Source organism: Phocoena sinus, chromosome 11, assembly GCF_008692025.1.
Source record: "Phocoena sinus isolate mPhoSin1 chromosome 11, mPhoSin1.pri, whole genome shotgun sequence".
Classification (NCBI taxonomy): domain Eukaryota; kingdom Metazoa; phylum Chordata; class Mammalia; order Artiodactyla; family Phocoenidae; genus Phocoena; species Phocoena sinus.
This window is the reverse complement of record NC_045773.1, coordinates 64,255,597-64,269,871: the sequence shown is the minus strand read 5'-3', so window position 1 is coordinate 64,269,871 and position 14,275 is coordinate 64,255,597. Positions and strand designations below refer to the sequence as shown.

Genomic DNA, 14,275 nt, shown 5'->3' with positions numbered 1-14,275 from the left:
CTACTTGGCAAGTTACCTATGACCCAGAGGAACTTCACCTCGCTGCTCCGTCTGTGCCCTGGAAAACCGGAAAGAGGCTAACAGGGAATTTAAAATTCTGGGCATGCTATGTGCTAGGCTCTACCCATGTCATGGTTTAATCCTTAGAGCAGCCTGTTTTACCAATATTAAGAGTGAGGCGCAGAGAGGGTGGTTAGGTGGGTGGACCTGAGGTCCAAGGCTGGGCAGGGGCTACCCCAGGCCTGCCTACACACTCTGAGCACTGCACAGAGGGCCAGTCTGCGCCGCTAGGAGGTCTAGAGGGCTCAACAAAGCCCTTGCGGGGCTTTGGAGGCCTTGTGGGGCCTGGGCTAAACGTTAGAGCGTGACTGGGCTCCAACCAGAAGTCCGAGTAAAGCGGACGCCAGGCCTCTCGCTGGAATGTGAGCTCCCAAGCGCGGCCGCATAGCAGGGGTCCGCCCCGGTGTACGCCGGGAAGCCGCGCGCGCCCCTCCCCTCTCCGCCCCTCCCCGCTGCGCAGCCCTCGGCTGCCCCCTGCCGTCACAGGGTGGACCCTGCAGCTCAGGCCGTCTCGGCTCGGCGCCGCCAGCACCCCCGGCCTCCGGATTGGCCCCTCCCGAAGCCTCCGGGCCTTCTGCCTGCCGCCATCGGATTGGCTGCACCCTGATACTGTGGCCCCGCCCATTTCCCCGGGTCCTTTGATCACGCGCCTGCCGGCTCTTCCGGGGCCCCGGAGCCAACCGAGGGCGTTCCTTTCCGGGCTGCATCGGCGGGAGGTAAGGCTTGGTCGGGTTGGATGGGCTGCAAAGCGCCGGTACAGGTCCACGCTTCGGGGTGTCGGGATGCCAGGATGCCCGGGCCCCTCTGTGCTCCCGCTAAGTTCCCTTCCCCTGGCCTGAGCCTCCCAGCGCCGTGGGAACTACCTCCCGCTCTCCGTTGCTGGTCCGCATCCTAGGAACGGCCTGTCACCCTCCCTACCTCGGCATGTCCCCTCTACTATGGGACGGGCATGCGACTGGGTAAGCCCGGAGCCCCCACGGGTAGCGGGACGGGTAGTTCATACCTTGCCCTCCGATAGAAGCCCAGGAGAACCGGGGTCAAGGACCTGGGTGTATCTGCGTGCAGCCACCCGTGGACAGTCTCCTTGCATCTGTCATGGGAGCTGACCCTCTCCACTTCCTTCTGTCATTCCAGGCCAGGAGGGGAGGGACCCGGGCGGAGCCCCGAGTGGGGACCAGGGGGCGGTGACATCACCTCGCAGATGCAGTCCAGCCCTGCCCACTTGTGTCCACCCTGGCACATGAGACCGATGGGGGAGACGGTGCCCAGGCTATGCCTGGCGTGACTCCAGGGACAAAGAGGGCATAGGACCTATATAGACCAAAGTGTGGGCACTGGACCCGGGCCGAGATGGTCTCCTTCAGATGCTCCCACCTCACCCCTAGGCTGCAATGCAGGACCCTCATGTTTTAACCTAATATCCCCATTTTGCTCCACTGGTTAGCTGCTGGCAGTCCAGTACCCCAGGAGGTTGGGGCAGGAGCTGGGAACCTACATCTAACCTCTCCTCGGGAATTGATATCTGCAAATGTTTGGCCAGCACCTGAGCTGAGCCCCACCCACCCCCCACCCCCCGATTTGGGGATAGGAGCTGGGCAGGACTCAGGCCCTGGGTCTGGGCCTCCCTTTGGTGCCGTTTACACCCAGGACTTGCTGAGAGTCCCTGGAGGGTTAAACCCAGCACATTGACCTGGAAGATCCCTCTTCCCAGTGCCTGACCTAAGTTTTCATATATTACTAGCTCTTGGGGAGGAATCCGGAGCCTGGGTGGAATTGACAACCTCCTTCCTCCTCCCCAGGGAGCCCAGTGGAGGCGCCCTCCCGAGGCAGTACTACTGCCCATGCTGACTACCCAGCCCTCTGGCTGCCGATGTCATGAGTAACACCACAGTGCCCAATGCCCCACAGGCCAGCAGCGACTCCATGGTGGGCTATGTGTTGGGGCCCTTCTTCCTCATCACCCTGGTCGGGGTGGTGGTGGCCGTGGTAAGGAACCCCCCACATACATACATACATACCCACACCTTTGCGAAGGCAGGGCTGGGTGGGCCTGGTCCAGCCTGCACACAGCATCTCAGCTGTCCTGCTGTTACGGGAGAGGAGGGTGTGGAGGTAAACCCCTGTCACTTGTGGGCCATCCTGGGCTCAGCGGCCTCCACAGTGCTGTGTCTCTGTTACAGGTAATGTATGTCCAGAAGAAAAAGCGGTGAGTGTCCCTGCCCCCCCGCACCACCTCCCCCGAATTGTGCTTAAAGTTCTTCCCATAGGATCTGAGACCCCTGCATACGTGTAAGACGCTCCTCAGCCATTCAGACACAAACCTGAAATTCCCTACACTCCCGTTAGGTTTTCCTGCCCAGACATGTCTTGTTAGAGCTCTAGTGTGCCCCTGCCAGGGGGAGTAGAGACAGGGCAGTCAGGTGTCTGAAGAAGGGGAGTGGGTCCCCTGGGCTGAGCCCCCTCCCATGCTCCCCAGGGTGGACCGGCTTCGCCATCACCTGCTCCCTGTGTACAGCTACGACCCCGCTGAGGAGCTGCACGAGGCTGAGCAGGAGCTACTCTCTGACGTGGGAGACCCCAAGGTGAGCACTCTGGGGACGGCGAGAATCAGCAGAGGTGGGTCTGCCCTATTGATACCCCTGAAGACAGAGCCTGGTTCTGCTCTCAGCCTTCCCCACGTGGGCCGTGGCTAGTGGGGTGCCTCCTCCCAAGTTGTGCTGTGGACTGTGCCCTGTGGTGCGGGTCTCCTCCCCTACAGGTGGTCCATGGCTGGCAGAGTGGCTACCAGCACAAGCGGATGCCCTTGCTGGATGTCAAGACGTGACTTGAGCCCCCTGCCCTGCTCTTCAGAACCATGGGGTCCTGGACCGTCCAGGGCCCTGCAGCCTGCCGCTTCCCCCAGCTCCCCCTCCCGGATACTGGGTCTCCATTCCTCCTCCCATCTGTCTCCTGCATAGCAGTCAGCCCCCACTGTCACCTCACTCCCTGCTAGGCCTCCAGTCCTTTGAGGGCTGAGCCTACCAGCCACTCCCAGGAGCTAATGGGAATTTTTCCTTCTGGGGTGGAAGGGTGGCTGGGAGACAGGGTGGAGCTTTGCCCTTCCACAGGCACCACCTTTCTCTAGCCCTCCCTGACTTGGCTTTGGAGCTGTTCCCATGGTGACAGGGCCTAATGTATAATATTCGGTATACATATTTTGTAAATAAAACGTTTTGTGGCTAGGGGTGTAGTTGACTTCTTCAAGAGGGGCTTAAGTTACCTTCCCTGGAGCTGACGCCAATGCTTTTTCTTCTTCCTCCCCCACCCACTAGAGCCTTGGGTTTCCACCCTTCCCTATTCCAGGCACCCATCACAGAAAGACTCAGTCCAGAAAAGGATATTTTTTTATTCAAGTAACTGCAAATAGGAAACCAGAGGGGGGGCCCCAGGCTGGGACAAATAATGGCTACCTCCTCCCTGACAGAACAGGGGGAAAAGGTGGCCCCTACACCCGACGGTCAACACAGGCCCCCCTCCTTACTCTGCTGCAGCATCCTAGGGGCAGGGCCCCACCTTCCCTGGGACTGGGGTAGTCGGTAACCCAGCCTGCTTTGCCCCAGGCCCCTTCCCCTAAGAGCATCTTGGAGGAGGGGAATGTGGGCAGAACAGGAGGCAATGAGGATGAACATTTGGCGCTGGTAGCAGCAGCAATGACGGATGTCTAAGAATGAAACATTGAACAAAAAACAACACAACTGTCCAGAGGTAGTTTGTGAACAGAGGAAAGATGGAACCAGAACCTTGGGGGTTGGGGAGGAGCAGAAGGATGGGAGTGGGCAAGGCTAGCTCCTTGTTATTAGTGCCCCGAGTGAGGGAAGGAAGGGGAAACCGAGGTCTAGAGTGGAAGCAGACAGGGACAGGGAGTGGCTCTAGCCCGCCTTAAGTGGCTGCCACCGGGAGCCCAGGCCTCCTGGGCCTCACCTGGATAAAGGTGACTTTGCATTTTCATCACTGCACTGGATTCCAGGGTGAGGGCAAGGTAGATTGGAGCCTGCTTAGAGGGGGGAGGGGGCTTAAACCCCTCCTGCCTGCCTTCCTGTGCCCCCAAGGGGGCGGCCCAACCTACTGCAGGGACTAGGCAAGGTGGGAAGGAAGCAAAGGGCGTGTGAGCCACCCCTGGTGAGACACAGCTTGGCTGGGGGCATCTGGGGCCAATCACCCCTCTCCAGTGGCCACACCTGCTGCCGCTAGTACAGTGGGAGTGGGGCATGTCAGAATGAGATGGGGCTTGGGCCCCTTTTTAAGGCCAGGGGAGCCCTCCCAGGCCCCTTAATGGGAAGCCAGAGGGAAGAGTCGGGGATTAGAAGGGACCCCGAAACCAAGAGCCCAGCCAGCAAGGTCCCCACGCTGAGGGAGTGGGGATGCAGCAGCGCGGGAGCAGCTTAGTGGGAAGTCAGGTGCGTGGGTCAGGGGTCGCTGGGACCTGAAATCAAAGGAAACTGCTCCCGACTCGGGCCCCCGGGGGCCCTGCGGCGGCGGCTGGTGTGCTGTGTAGTGTGGTGGTGAGGGCGCAGGTGGGTGGCGGTGACACGAGAGCCTGGGGGAAGGGGTGGGGGCAGTGGGAGCGGAGCGGAGCTGTCCAGTCCCAGAAGGAAACTGCTCCTCGGTGAGGGAGCTGGCGGCGCGGCACGGTCACTGCTCCTCCTCTGAGGACTCCTGCGAGATGCCCTCCTCTTCCTCCTTCTCCTGCAGGGTGGGCAGGGCCATCAGCAGGAATGCCAGGCCTGTCCCCCTCCCTCCTCCACCGCCCAGGGGCCAAGCTCGCCCCCAACCCCTCCCTGCAATCCCTGGCTCTCCAGAAGGGGGATGAGTCAGGGCTGAGTGTGTGGGTGACTCAGCAACCTCCACGGCCCAGTTTCATTCATAAAAAAGGAAGAATTTAAAGGGAGGGAAAAAAAACCACACACATGCTGCTCTCACACAGAGCCAGGCCCCCTGGCCCCCAGGCCCATGGAAGGGGTACCTGGCAGAGCTCGGGGCACCACTGAGCTCGAGGAAGCGAGGAAGTGATTGGTTCTCGGGCAGGGGAGGAGAGGAGGCAGCCAGGGAGAGGAAATGAGGAGGGAAGGGGTGGCTGGAGGCTGCATGAGCCCCCCTGGTGGGTGCAGGGGAACCGAGTGGCCTTGGCCTGCAGGGGCAGCTGCTGGGCTGCGGAGCGGTGGCCACGGGCTGACCCCAGGCCAGGGCGGGGAGGAAGGGGAAGTGTGTGCGGCCGGGGCTCACTCACTGGGCGGGAATGTCGGGACACCACACGGGGCCCCCGTGCCAGGCACAAACTCCAAAACAACTTGTTTCCTGTTACTCACTCCTGGGGCCCAGCCAGCACCCTGAGCTCCCCTCACCCGGTGGTGGCTCGAGGAATGAACGCCTCAGGGAAGACAGGTTGGGGACAGTAAAGGGCTGGGAGGGCCCTCACTGCAGTGGACCCCCTGGAAGCATCTCCCGGCTCAACCCGCCTACTTCCATTACCAGCTATTGGGGCCTAGAGATGGACGGCGCCTCCCTGAGGAGGTAGCTCCCTGCGGCATCGCACCTCAACCCCCACCCAACGTGACCCCCTCGCCCGCCCGCCTGCCAAGGCCTGAGCTCCTTTGCTGCTCCTTAAACCTCTTCATTCTCATTTCTATAATGGCGGCGGAGGAGAAACACTAGTAGTTGACCTCCAAGTTCACCCGAGAAGTTCTGAGTCTGTTCTAAAAGCAGAGGAAGGAGAGACAGGGACCACCCCCAGTAGGGCAGCACAGGGAGTCTGGTCTGGTTTGTACCTGGGACCCCTCACGTCTCATGGACACAGCCCTTTAAAAGCCCTGGGCTGGGTGCCAGGAACCCTAAGCCCTGGACAAATCCCTTCCCCTCTCCGGGCCTGGGTAAAACATGAAGTCTCACCATTCCTGGCCCTGCAGGTCAGGGAGAGCCATGTTCCTATGCGGGCATAGGGTGGGGGCATCTCCCACTCTTAACAGCCTCCCCAGAAGAGCCAAGCTGCCGCCACCTGTTCACCTACCAGTTTTTTGGGTCTGCCCCTTGGTTTCCTCCCTGGAGTTGTGGTGGTTTTCTAGATGGTCAGAGAAAAGATCCACTAAGTCAAAGATGTTCCTGACAGTGCCCTGGATGGTGAGGGAGAGCAGGGAGGGGCAGAACTACCTTCTTCTGCTCGGGACAGCCCAGGACTCTCAGCCCAGCAGGCCCACCCGAGTCCAGCTGGTGATGACTGGCCAGCCACACTGCCCCCCCCCACCCCAACATACACACACGCCCCCCACTCCCTCCTCCACCCATGACTCAGAGGATATGAGTCGTGTCTTAGAAAAAATAAAATAAAAAACAAAACAACTTCTCTGAAAGGCTGATGCCACTGTAGATCTGGCCTTCCCTGCTTCTCCCCACTCCCTCAGGAGCCCGGGGGGCCTCCGGGAGAAAAGGTGACATTCTCAGCCCAGGAGCTGCCCCTTCGCTCCTCCTAACTCGCCTCTCTCCAGACCAGGAAAGCTGCGGGACATCTGACTCGATTTCCCCAGTGTCCTGGGCAGGACCAAGCCCCCAGAAGTGAGACCTCAGTCATTGCCCCACTCTCTTCAATTAGCAAAGACACATCATCCCCCATATGCCAGAGAAAAAGAGGGTGCCAAGAATAAGGACAAGCCAGCCCTTTCCCAGACCTCCTATAGCTGCTGTCGTGGGGAAGGGGCCCTCCTCAAGCCTCACCCGGGTCTTGGCAGCACCCTTGTTTTTGCTCCCCTTCGGTCGGCCCCGAGGTCTCTTAGGTGTTGGCACTTCGCTGGGCTCCTTCTGCAAAGACAGATGGGGCAGTCAGGGACACAGAAGCCACCTGTCCCACCCTTTTCAGGACAGAGCCCTCTGCCCCAGCCCAGCAGAATTAAGTCTGCAAGCCATCCTCCAACTCTGGAATCCACAGGAATCATGGAATCATGGCAGGCAGCCCTTGGGATTCAGGTTCTCTGTCTGAATATCTTTTGCAAAGTCTCTCCCCTTGCTTCCCTCTGACAGCTAAATGACAAGAGGCCAGAAGGCCTCTGGGAAGGGTGTCACGGGGGCAGAAAGACACTCTTAGGCAGCTCTGTCCTCACGCCAGCTCGGCCACTGACTAGCTCTAAGGTCTCGGGCAAGACACTTAATGCTTGAGCCTCAGTCTCCCTCATCTGTAAATGGTGACAAGACTTACCTTGTAGAGTGTCACGAAAACTAAATGAAAAATGTACAAGTGTCCAGCACTGGGCTGTGATCATTGCCCACCCCCTCAGATGATGCAGAAGAGGGGAAAGGATCCCCCTTCCCCCTAGAGAACCTACAGCCTCTACCTGCAAACGAGACTCCCTTCAGGCTGCCTCCTAGGGAGAAGGAGTTATGTCCAGATCTCGGAACCCCAGAGATCCCTGCCCACTGGTGCCGCTGAAATTTTAATAAGCCCGAGACAGAATAAAAAACTGCTACATAATGCATAGAAGCTGGGCAGCAAAGGCACGTCAGCTATGGTTTCCCAAGGCGGCTGCCTAGGGGCTCTTCGTGGTCCAGTAACCCAACACCCCTTCTCTGACCCCCCCCACTGACCACAGCTAACAGGCGGCAGGGGTGGGCCTAGGGAACGAGACTAAGAGGATGAGCTCCCCACACACAAACTGTGGGCTCTGAAAGAGGCAGCTGAATTCCACCACCCGTCAGACTCCTCACGGGTCTTGAGGGTCAGTATAGGCCTCTCCACCTACAGATGGGGGGCGGCACCCGGGGCCCGGTGGACACAAGCTGCCTGATGTGTAAAGGGCAAGGATCGACCTCAACTGCTTTCCTCTCCTCTGCCCCACGTAAGGGAAGTAATGGGGCTTCACCAACAGCTGCCCCTTACATGGGGAGAGACGCCCCTCTGTGAGAGAAACCCAAGATCTCCGCCATGTAACAGGTGGTCCCCACAGCCTGACTGGCCAAGCTCCCCGGGGTGCCCACAGTGTCAGGCTGGCCTTTTAATCCCACGGGACCTTTGTGAGGGGGCAGAACCAGGGCTCTCAGTCACTCTGCCACCAACTCCCCAACATTTTAAGCTTCTTGGGCTTCCACTTCCTTTTACAGAGCTGGGGCAAAGCCCAATCCAGGGCCACTCAAGGAGGCCCGTGAACAGTTGCTGGCCCAGAAACTGTTACTGTCCTGGGATGAGGAACTACAGAAATGTACAGTAAGTATTTAGAAACCTTCATAGTAAATTTCACAGTAAATTAACAAAGGACTATGGTGTGCAGTGAACATAGTAACAAGAAACGCTGGGCTTCCGTATGTACATGTTCACGTTTCTACAATTCATCTTTACTGTTTCATAATGCACTGGTCCACGATGGACTGGAAATAAAGGGTGGGTGGTTTACCACAGTGTATAAGCACTGACTGGCCTGCGTGACTACAGGGTCACTTCTGGCTTGGACTTTCGGGCTCGGGCTCAGGGCTCCCTTGGGCTGCACTTCTCTCCCACTCTCAGGCACCAGGGATGCCTGTGTGGGGTGCACGGGTGTGTGGGGAGAACACACGTGTACAGGAATGACGCTGCGCCCTGCCAGTCCTGCTTTCACCTGCCAAGACGCCTGGCACCTCCCTAGCCCAAAGAGGTAAACCGAGGCAAAGGTTTGGACACCCACCTGACTCCCTACCAGCGCCGTCCCGGGACTCACCGGAGGCTGCTTGCGCGGCCTGCCCCGCCCTCGCTTCTCAGTGCCGTCCTTTTCCTGCTTGGAGGCCAAGGGCTGGCTGGACTTCGAGCTCGACTCGCTCATCTTCCCTTGTCGGCAGAGCAGGTGGAGGAGCGACGGCTGGGATGCTGGGAGGCGGGAAAAGTTGTTTTAAACAAAACCTCTTGCTTTAGCGGCCTCCTACCCCCTCACCACTCCCACCCTCCAAATGCCCGGCAGGAAACTGCCTGCTCCCAGGGGTCCCCGCGATTCCCACCTGGGCCGATGGGGGCATCTGCTCAGCCCGGCTTGCAGCCACAGGGCGGGGCTGGGCCGTTGGGCCTAATCAACTCCTTATCTCCTCTTCAGAACGGCTCTTTGTCGTCCTGCCAGCCCCACAGGGCCCGGGGCCCAAGAGCCCAGCCAGCCCAGTCCTGCCTGTGGGTAAGGCCGCCCCGGCAACGGTGTGGGTGAGATGGGGGTCCTCACACTGCCAAGCCCCCTCCCTCCACCAAACTGCCCCTTCCCTTCAAGAGAAAACCAAGCCTGGGTAGCTCACAGGGAACAAGGGAGGAAAGGTAAGCAGAGGATGAGCCCTGGGCATCTGGCAGCCATAGACATCAATCCCTGGCCCACCTGCCAGAGCCCCACCAGTTCTTTCCGCTGCTGTCTCCCTGGGTAAAAGCCTTGGGGGTTCAAAGATGGGGATGATTTGGGAAGAAGGGTGAAGGGGGTTAAAACTGCAGTGGGTGAGGTGGGAGGAGGAAAAGAAACCCAAAGCTGAAAGGTGAGTCTCCTCTTCCCCCTTGCCTGCCCCCACCCACCTGGAGTCAGATGAGATCTTTCTCTTTGAAGCCTCCTTACATTGAGGGGCAGGGACTTGTCCAACTGAGAGGGGCCCACGTAACAGATGCTAGCCGACTCCCTGAAGCCCTAACAGCTCCTTGGGATTAGGGGCTGGCTAAGGATCCTAAAAGCTCCTTGGTCCTTTTCTAGCATCTCCCCTCTCCTTAGAGGCCTGTTTGGGCTTCATCAGCCCTACTAATATAGAATTTACCTGAAACCCCCCTCTACAAGGAGTATTTGGGAGTCTGTTCCAGAGGCTGAGAAAGGACAGTGAGGGCCCTCGCACCCCCATCCCTGTCCTCCCCGTTATTATCCCCAAGTTACAGATAGAGACGTGTCCTGGGAGGCCTATGGTTCCACACCTCCCTGATAACCAATCCCTGGCTGCCCTTGGCAAAGGGTGGGCCCAAGTGGCTCCACTTCTGAAAGCCCCTCAAGTTATAAAATGTGGATAATGATAAAGCACCTGCCTCACCTACCTCTCCAGACTGCGGCAAGGATGAAACCAGGTAAAAGTTAAAAACGCTTAAACAACAGAAAGCTTCATTCCAGATCAAAATGAGAACTCGAACGTTTGAAAATGACTTGAAAATATAAAATTTCCAATTTTAACCCAATGAGAGGAAAGACTGTTTTTGCAAACTTGTGATTATTAGAGGGCCTGAGGCCCCTGATCCTCAAGTACTGAAATGCTCCAGACGGCGGGACTTTGGTAATTATTCCATTTTATGATATTTCAGACTTGAAGACCCTTTTAAACAAGGTGGTTGGTGATTTATTCTGCTCCATCATTAGTGGCTTGGCCTGCTCTGTAATTGCAGACAGTGATTAGAATCTTATATTACACCACAGGTCCCCCTTCAAAACTAAACATCACAATTAATCAGCTAAATGAGTGCTGACCTCACATGAGGTTTGCTGGAGGCCCCCTCGGAGAGGTGGTTCCAGTTGGGCAAAGCCAGCCCCTAATCCCATAAAGCCTGGGCCAGCCTGCCTGGGGATCCTGGTGGGTGTCCCTGGTGTTTCCCCCCAACCTCTTGCTGCTGGGGACCCTTTAATCCGCTCACCCCAACCCCAGATCCAGGACTCCAGAGAAGGCAAGGCCTGAGGCCCTCTCTGGTGAGACTAACAGATGCTTGTCTCTTCCACCTGTTTCTGAACATCAGAGAGGCCTGGCTTGGCGAAGCCACGTTTAGGGTCCAACTTCAATCCTTCAGTTGGTAATAAGCCCTTTCAGGCCTCAAGCCTGTCTCCTCCACACACTGTGCACGCAGTGTGAGCTCCACAAATGCTGAGGCAATCTGCAGGAATGACTCGAGGAAATCATCCTGGAACCACCTTGTTTTCCCCAAAATAGTAGCCCAGAGAGGGCTGATGAGTTGCCCAAGGTCACAGAGCAAGTTGGCGAGCAGGATGGAGTGGGTTGCTGGCGACCCTTCTAGCCCGCCACTTTCCTTACCCGTCTGGGGGCTGGTAAAGTCCCTGTCGTCCCTGCTGCAGACCCGGGGCCCAGGGTGACTCTGCAAGTGTCTGCGCCCGGCGGTTGCAGGTCGGCCGGCCGGACTGGGGGCTAGAGCGCGGGGGGAGGGGCGCAGGCCGCTTTCGCAGGCGCGGGAAACCGGTGCACCCCGACCGCATGCACCGCCACGAGGGTGCACCCGGCCCCACTTCCTGCCAGAGGGGGCACCCAAGCCCGCCTTGGGGCAGGAAACCAACCTGGCGCGCGCGGGGGAGAGGAAGAAAGGCCACCTCCCTCCGCGCCCTCCCCGCAAAATAAAGCCCCAGAAAAAAAAATTGAAACGGGGAGTCAAAGGAACTAGTTCCAGCAGAGCCCAGCAAAGCAGAGAAACCAGTTTGTGGGGGCGGAAGGCAAGCCGGGCCCTGGGGGCTGAAGAGGCGCGGGCCGGGCCAGAGGTGGGGTCGGGGTGAAGCCCCAAACCCAGGCCGGCGATTCGGCCTCATCTGAGGAGGGGCGCCAGGAGAAAGGCCGAGCTGGAGTAAGGCCGAATTGCGGGGTTCCTGCCCATCCCCCTCACTTCTAGAACTTCCCCAGGCTGCAGGGGCCACCCGGTCCCCCACTCTCCCCTGTCGCCGCAGCCCATTCCTCTCCCCGCCCCCCACAACCCAGGCCCGGGCTCGGGCTCGGGCGGGAGCGGCGGCCGCGCGAGGTGCACCGGGCTCCGCCGGGTGCACAACTCGCGCTCGCCGCAGCAGCGCGCCCCCTCCCCCACCGCGCGCTTTTCCCGGGTCCCCGCCCCCCGCAGGGCGCCCGCGGCGCGGGGGAAGGGGTGCCGGTGCCCTCCCCGCGCCGCCAGGCCCCGCCGCCCGCCCCCGCGCCGCGCGGCCCTCCCCCGCCGGCGGCTCGCGCAGCCCCGGCCTGGGAATAAAGCCGGAGGCGCGCGCTGCAGCCCCGGGCTGCTTGCAGGAGGGGCGGCGTGCAGCGGGGGCGCGGGCGCCCCCCTCCGCCGCCGCCGCCGCGGGCCCCGGGGACGACTCACCGCGAGCTCGGCCGCCGGCCTGCGGTGCGCGCTCCGGGCTGCCGGGAGCGACGGTGCTGGGCGCTGAGGACCGGCCTGGCTCCGCCGCCGCCGCCGCTGGTAGCAAATGCGGATCTGAAACCGGGAGAGAGAGCAGAGGCGCTCAGAGACCGCCGCCGCCGCGTGCTCGCCGCCCAGGCCCCCGCGGGGTATTTATATGTCACATCCAGGCGGGGGGACAAAAATATTCCCCCTCCCCCGAAGGATGGCGAGGGGCAGGAAGCTAGGCACGGCCCGTGCGCGGCCTCAATAAATAAATAATTTAATTAAATGATAGATATAAAAAAAAAGGAGCCACCGGAGGGGCCGCGAACTCACGCCTTCTTGGAGCCGCGCCAGGGCCAGAAATAGCCCGGGCTCGGAGTCCCAATTAGAGAAGCGCAGCCCCGGCTCAGGGGAGCTTAAAAAGAGCGACCCAGGGGCAGGGGGGACGGGCCCGCCCGCGCCAGCCGTGTCACTGAGGGGGCGGGGCCATGCAAATGAGCCCGGGGATTTAAAAGGGCGGCCGCCCGCCAGCCGCTGCCGCCGCGCGGGTGGGTGTTGAGTGTGGGGAGGGGCGAGCGGTGTCGGGCTTCTGGGGGCAGGCGCGCGCGGGAGGCCTGGGCTGGGAACCCGAGGCCACGGCCCACTTCCCACAGTCCCGGCCGCGAGACGTGGGGAGGTGTTTAGAGGGGTCACCAAGGAGTCCTTCGGGGGGGAGAGGGCGTCCTTACTGCATGGAATGGGGGTCCCCGGGAGAGTCACCTCTTGGGGCCTTCCGGGTGTGTGGGCTTGGCGCCCGCGGGGCGCGGGGATGTGGGCGGGTGTTGGTGCTTGCGGGGGTCCGTGCGGGTGGCAGGGGTGGAGAGAAACGCGCCGGTTGGAGAATTTCGCGGCCTACCCGCCGCTCCCTTCACCTAGGTACGCGGCTCCTAGATTTTCCCTGGGCGGACAGGTGTCAGCATGTGCATTTCGGTCCCAACCCGCGTGTGGCTGACTGGTGAAATGCAGGTCTTGTGAAATTCAAACGTGAAACTTGTGAAATCCAGGGTTTAAATTTATTAATGGGCCCGAGTGAACCATAATCAAGGTGCAGCCTTCAAGCGAGGCAAACGATTGGCTCCTTTGCAGGTAAACCTGAGGGAGGGTTCATTCCTTTAGGTGACCCGGATGGTGTTTTGGAGACCAGCGATCCCTCGTGGTACCCTGGCCCCTTACGCTGTGCCTTTTTTTAAAAATAAGAAAGCGTTAGCCGGTGGTCGCCTGGAAGCACTTTGAGGGCAGGAACTGGATCTACGCACGCCGTACCCGCCACGCCCGGCGCAACAAAGACTTGTACAAACGAGAAGGAAGCCAAAGTGGGAAGATGGCGGGGAGGGCGGTGGGAGAAGAAAGGGCGCTGTCAGGCGCGCCCTGCAGGCCGGGCCTGCACCTCCCCGCCCCTGGTCCCAGAGGCGGCCTTCCACACCTCCCGTGGTGCAGGGAATTGCAATGTGGCCCAGTGACACACGGCTGTGACTCATGTTTTTCCTTGCTCCTCTTCTTCCTCCGTGGCCGTTGGAGGCCCCGGCCCAGCCCCCTCCTCAGGGGGCGAGCCGGCGGTGGAGGGGGACGCCAGGAAAACCCTGAGCCCAGCGTGGAGGCGGGGTGGGGAACCAGAGGGGCCGGGCCTCCTAGTTTCAGGAATGTTTCAGGAATGTTTCCGGTGGGGGTGGGGAGCGGGGCTGGGCGGGCGCTCGGCCTGGGGGCAGCACGTGCTCGGCCGGGTGGGGGCGGGGACGCCAGGGCGGGAAGGCGCTGGGGGCCAATCCTGTGGGTTCAAAGAGGAGGGCGCGGGCCTAGGGCCGGCCGGGGCCAAGAGTGGGCCGAGAGGGCGCCCCCAGCGCGCCGGTTCCCCGCCGCGCGCCCAGGTGGAACGTAGTTTCTGAGAAGTCCCCGGGCTGCCCCGGAAGGGGAGAGGAAGTCACCGAAGGGCGGCCTGAAGGGAGAGGAGGGTGAAGGGGGAACGCGAGGGCGAGGCTGGGGGAGGGGCGGCCTGCCCCTTTGTCTGGAGCGGGGGTTGGGGCGGGGTGGAAGGCGCGCTGCTCTCTCCGTCTTTGTGCCCTGCCTGCAGAGCGCGCGCGTAGTAGGCCGCGAATAGGTTTG

General features: G+C 60.5%; 2 protein-coding genes across 13 annotated transcripts; one reads left to right on the top strand and one right to left on the bottom strand.

The window, feature by feature from the left end:
- Window positions 1–648: 648 nt before the first annotated feature.
- Window positions 649–3,281, top strand: SMIM29 (small integral membrane protein 29). Of its 5 annotated transcripts, none has more exons than XM_032647302.1 (5): window positions 649–776; window positions 1,860–2,046; window positions 2,241–2,266; window positions 2,537–2,642; window positions 2,819–3,281. In XM_032647302.1, exons 2-5 carry the CDS (start codon window positions 1,936–1,938, stop codon window positions 2,882–2,884), a joined length of 309 nt encoding a protein of 102 aa, XP_032503193.1. In that variant the 5' UTR covers window positions 649–776; window positions 1,860–1,935; the 3' UTR covers window positions 2,885–3,281. The 5 variants fall into 5 exon arrangements, with proteins under 5 accessions (XP_032503193.1, XP_032503195.1, XP_032503194.1 ...); XM_032647304.1 differs by having other exon boundaries at window positions 2,576–2,642; window positions 2,819–3,029; XM_032647303.1 differs by having other exon boundaries at window positions 649–1,019; window positions 2,819–3,029.
- Window positions 3,282–3,425: 144 nt separating this feature from the next.
- Window positions 3,426–12,598, bottom strand: HMGA1 (high mobility group AT-hook 1). 8 transcript variants are annotated; one of them, XM_032650045.1, is made up of 7 exons: window positions 12,470–12,598; window positions 12,113–12,226; window positions 11,074–11,184; window positions 8,739–8,917; window positions 6,805–6,888; window positions 6,104–6,154; window positions 4,196–4,785 (listed from the first exon to the last, which is right to left on the bottom strand). In XM_032650045.1, exons 4-7 carry the CDS (start codon window positions 8,871–8,873, stop codon window positions 4,732–4,734), a joined length of 324 nt encoding a protein of 107 aa, XP_032505936.1. In that variant the 5' UTR covers window positions 8,874–8,917; window positions 11,074–11,184; window positions 12,113–12,226; window positions 12,470–12,598; the 3' UTR covers window positions 4,196–4,731. The 8 variants fall into 8 exon arrangements, with proteins under 8 accessions (XP_032505940.1, XP_032505936.1, XP_032505935.1 ...); XM_032650044.1 differs by lacking the exon at window positions 11,074–11,184; XM_032650048.1 differs by lacking the exon at window positions 11,074–11,184 and having other exon boundaries at window positions 8,772–8,917.
- Window positions 12,599–14,275: the final 1,677 nt, after the last annotated feature.

What these genes read in the sequence shown, in the direction of transcription:
- SMIM29 (XM_032647300.1), top strand. Translation starts at nt 1,936, where the DNA reads ATGAGTAACACCACAGTGCCCAATGCCCCACAGGCCAGCAGCGACTCC. An exon ending in TCGGGGTGGTGGTGGCCGTG is followed by an intron (nt 2,047 to 2,240) that starts GTAAGGAACCCC and finishes TCTCTGTTACAG; the next exon opens with GTAATGTATGTCCAGAAGAA. An exon ending in TATGTCCAGAAGAAAAAGCG is followed by an intron (nt 2,267 to 2,536) that starts GTGAGTGTCCCT and finishes CATGCTCCCCAG; the next exon opens with GGTGGACCGGCTTCGCCATC.
- HMGA1 (XM_032650045.1), bottom strand. Translation starts at nt 8,873, where the DNA reads ATGAGCGAGTCGAGCTCGAAGTCCAGCCAGCCCTTGGCCTCCAAGCAG. An exon ending in CGGCGCTGGTAGGGAGTCAG is followed by an intron (nt 6,889 to 8,738) that starts GTGGGTGTCCAA and finishes CTGTCTTTGCAG; the next exon opens with AAGGAGCCCAGCGAAGTGCC. An exon ending in GGGGCAGACCCAAAAAACTG is followed by an intron (nt 4,786 to 6,103) that starts GTAGGTGAACAG and finishes CCCACCCTGCAG; the next exon opens with GAGAAGGAGGAAGAGGAGGG.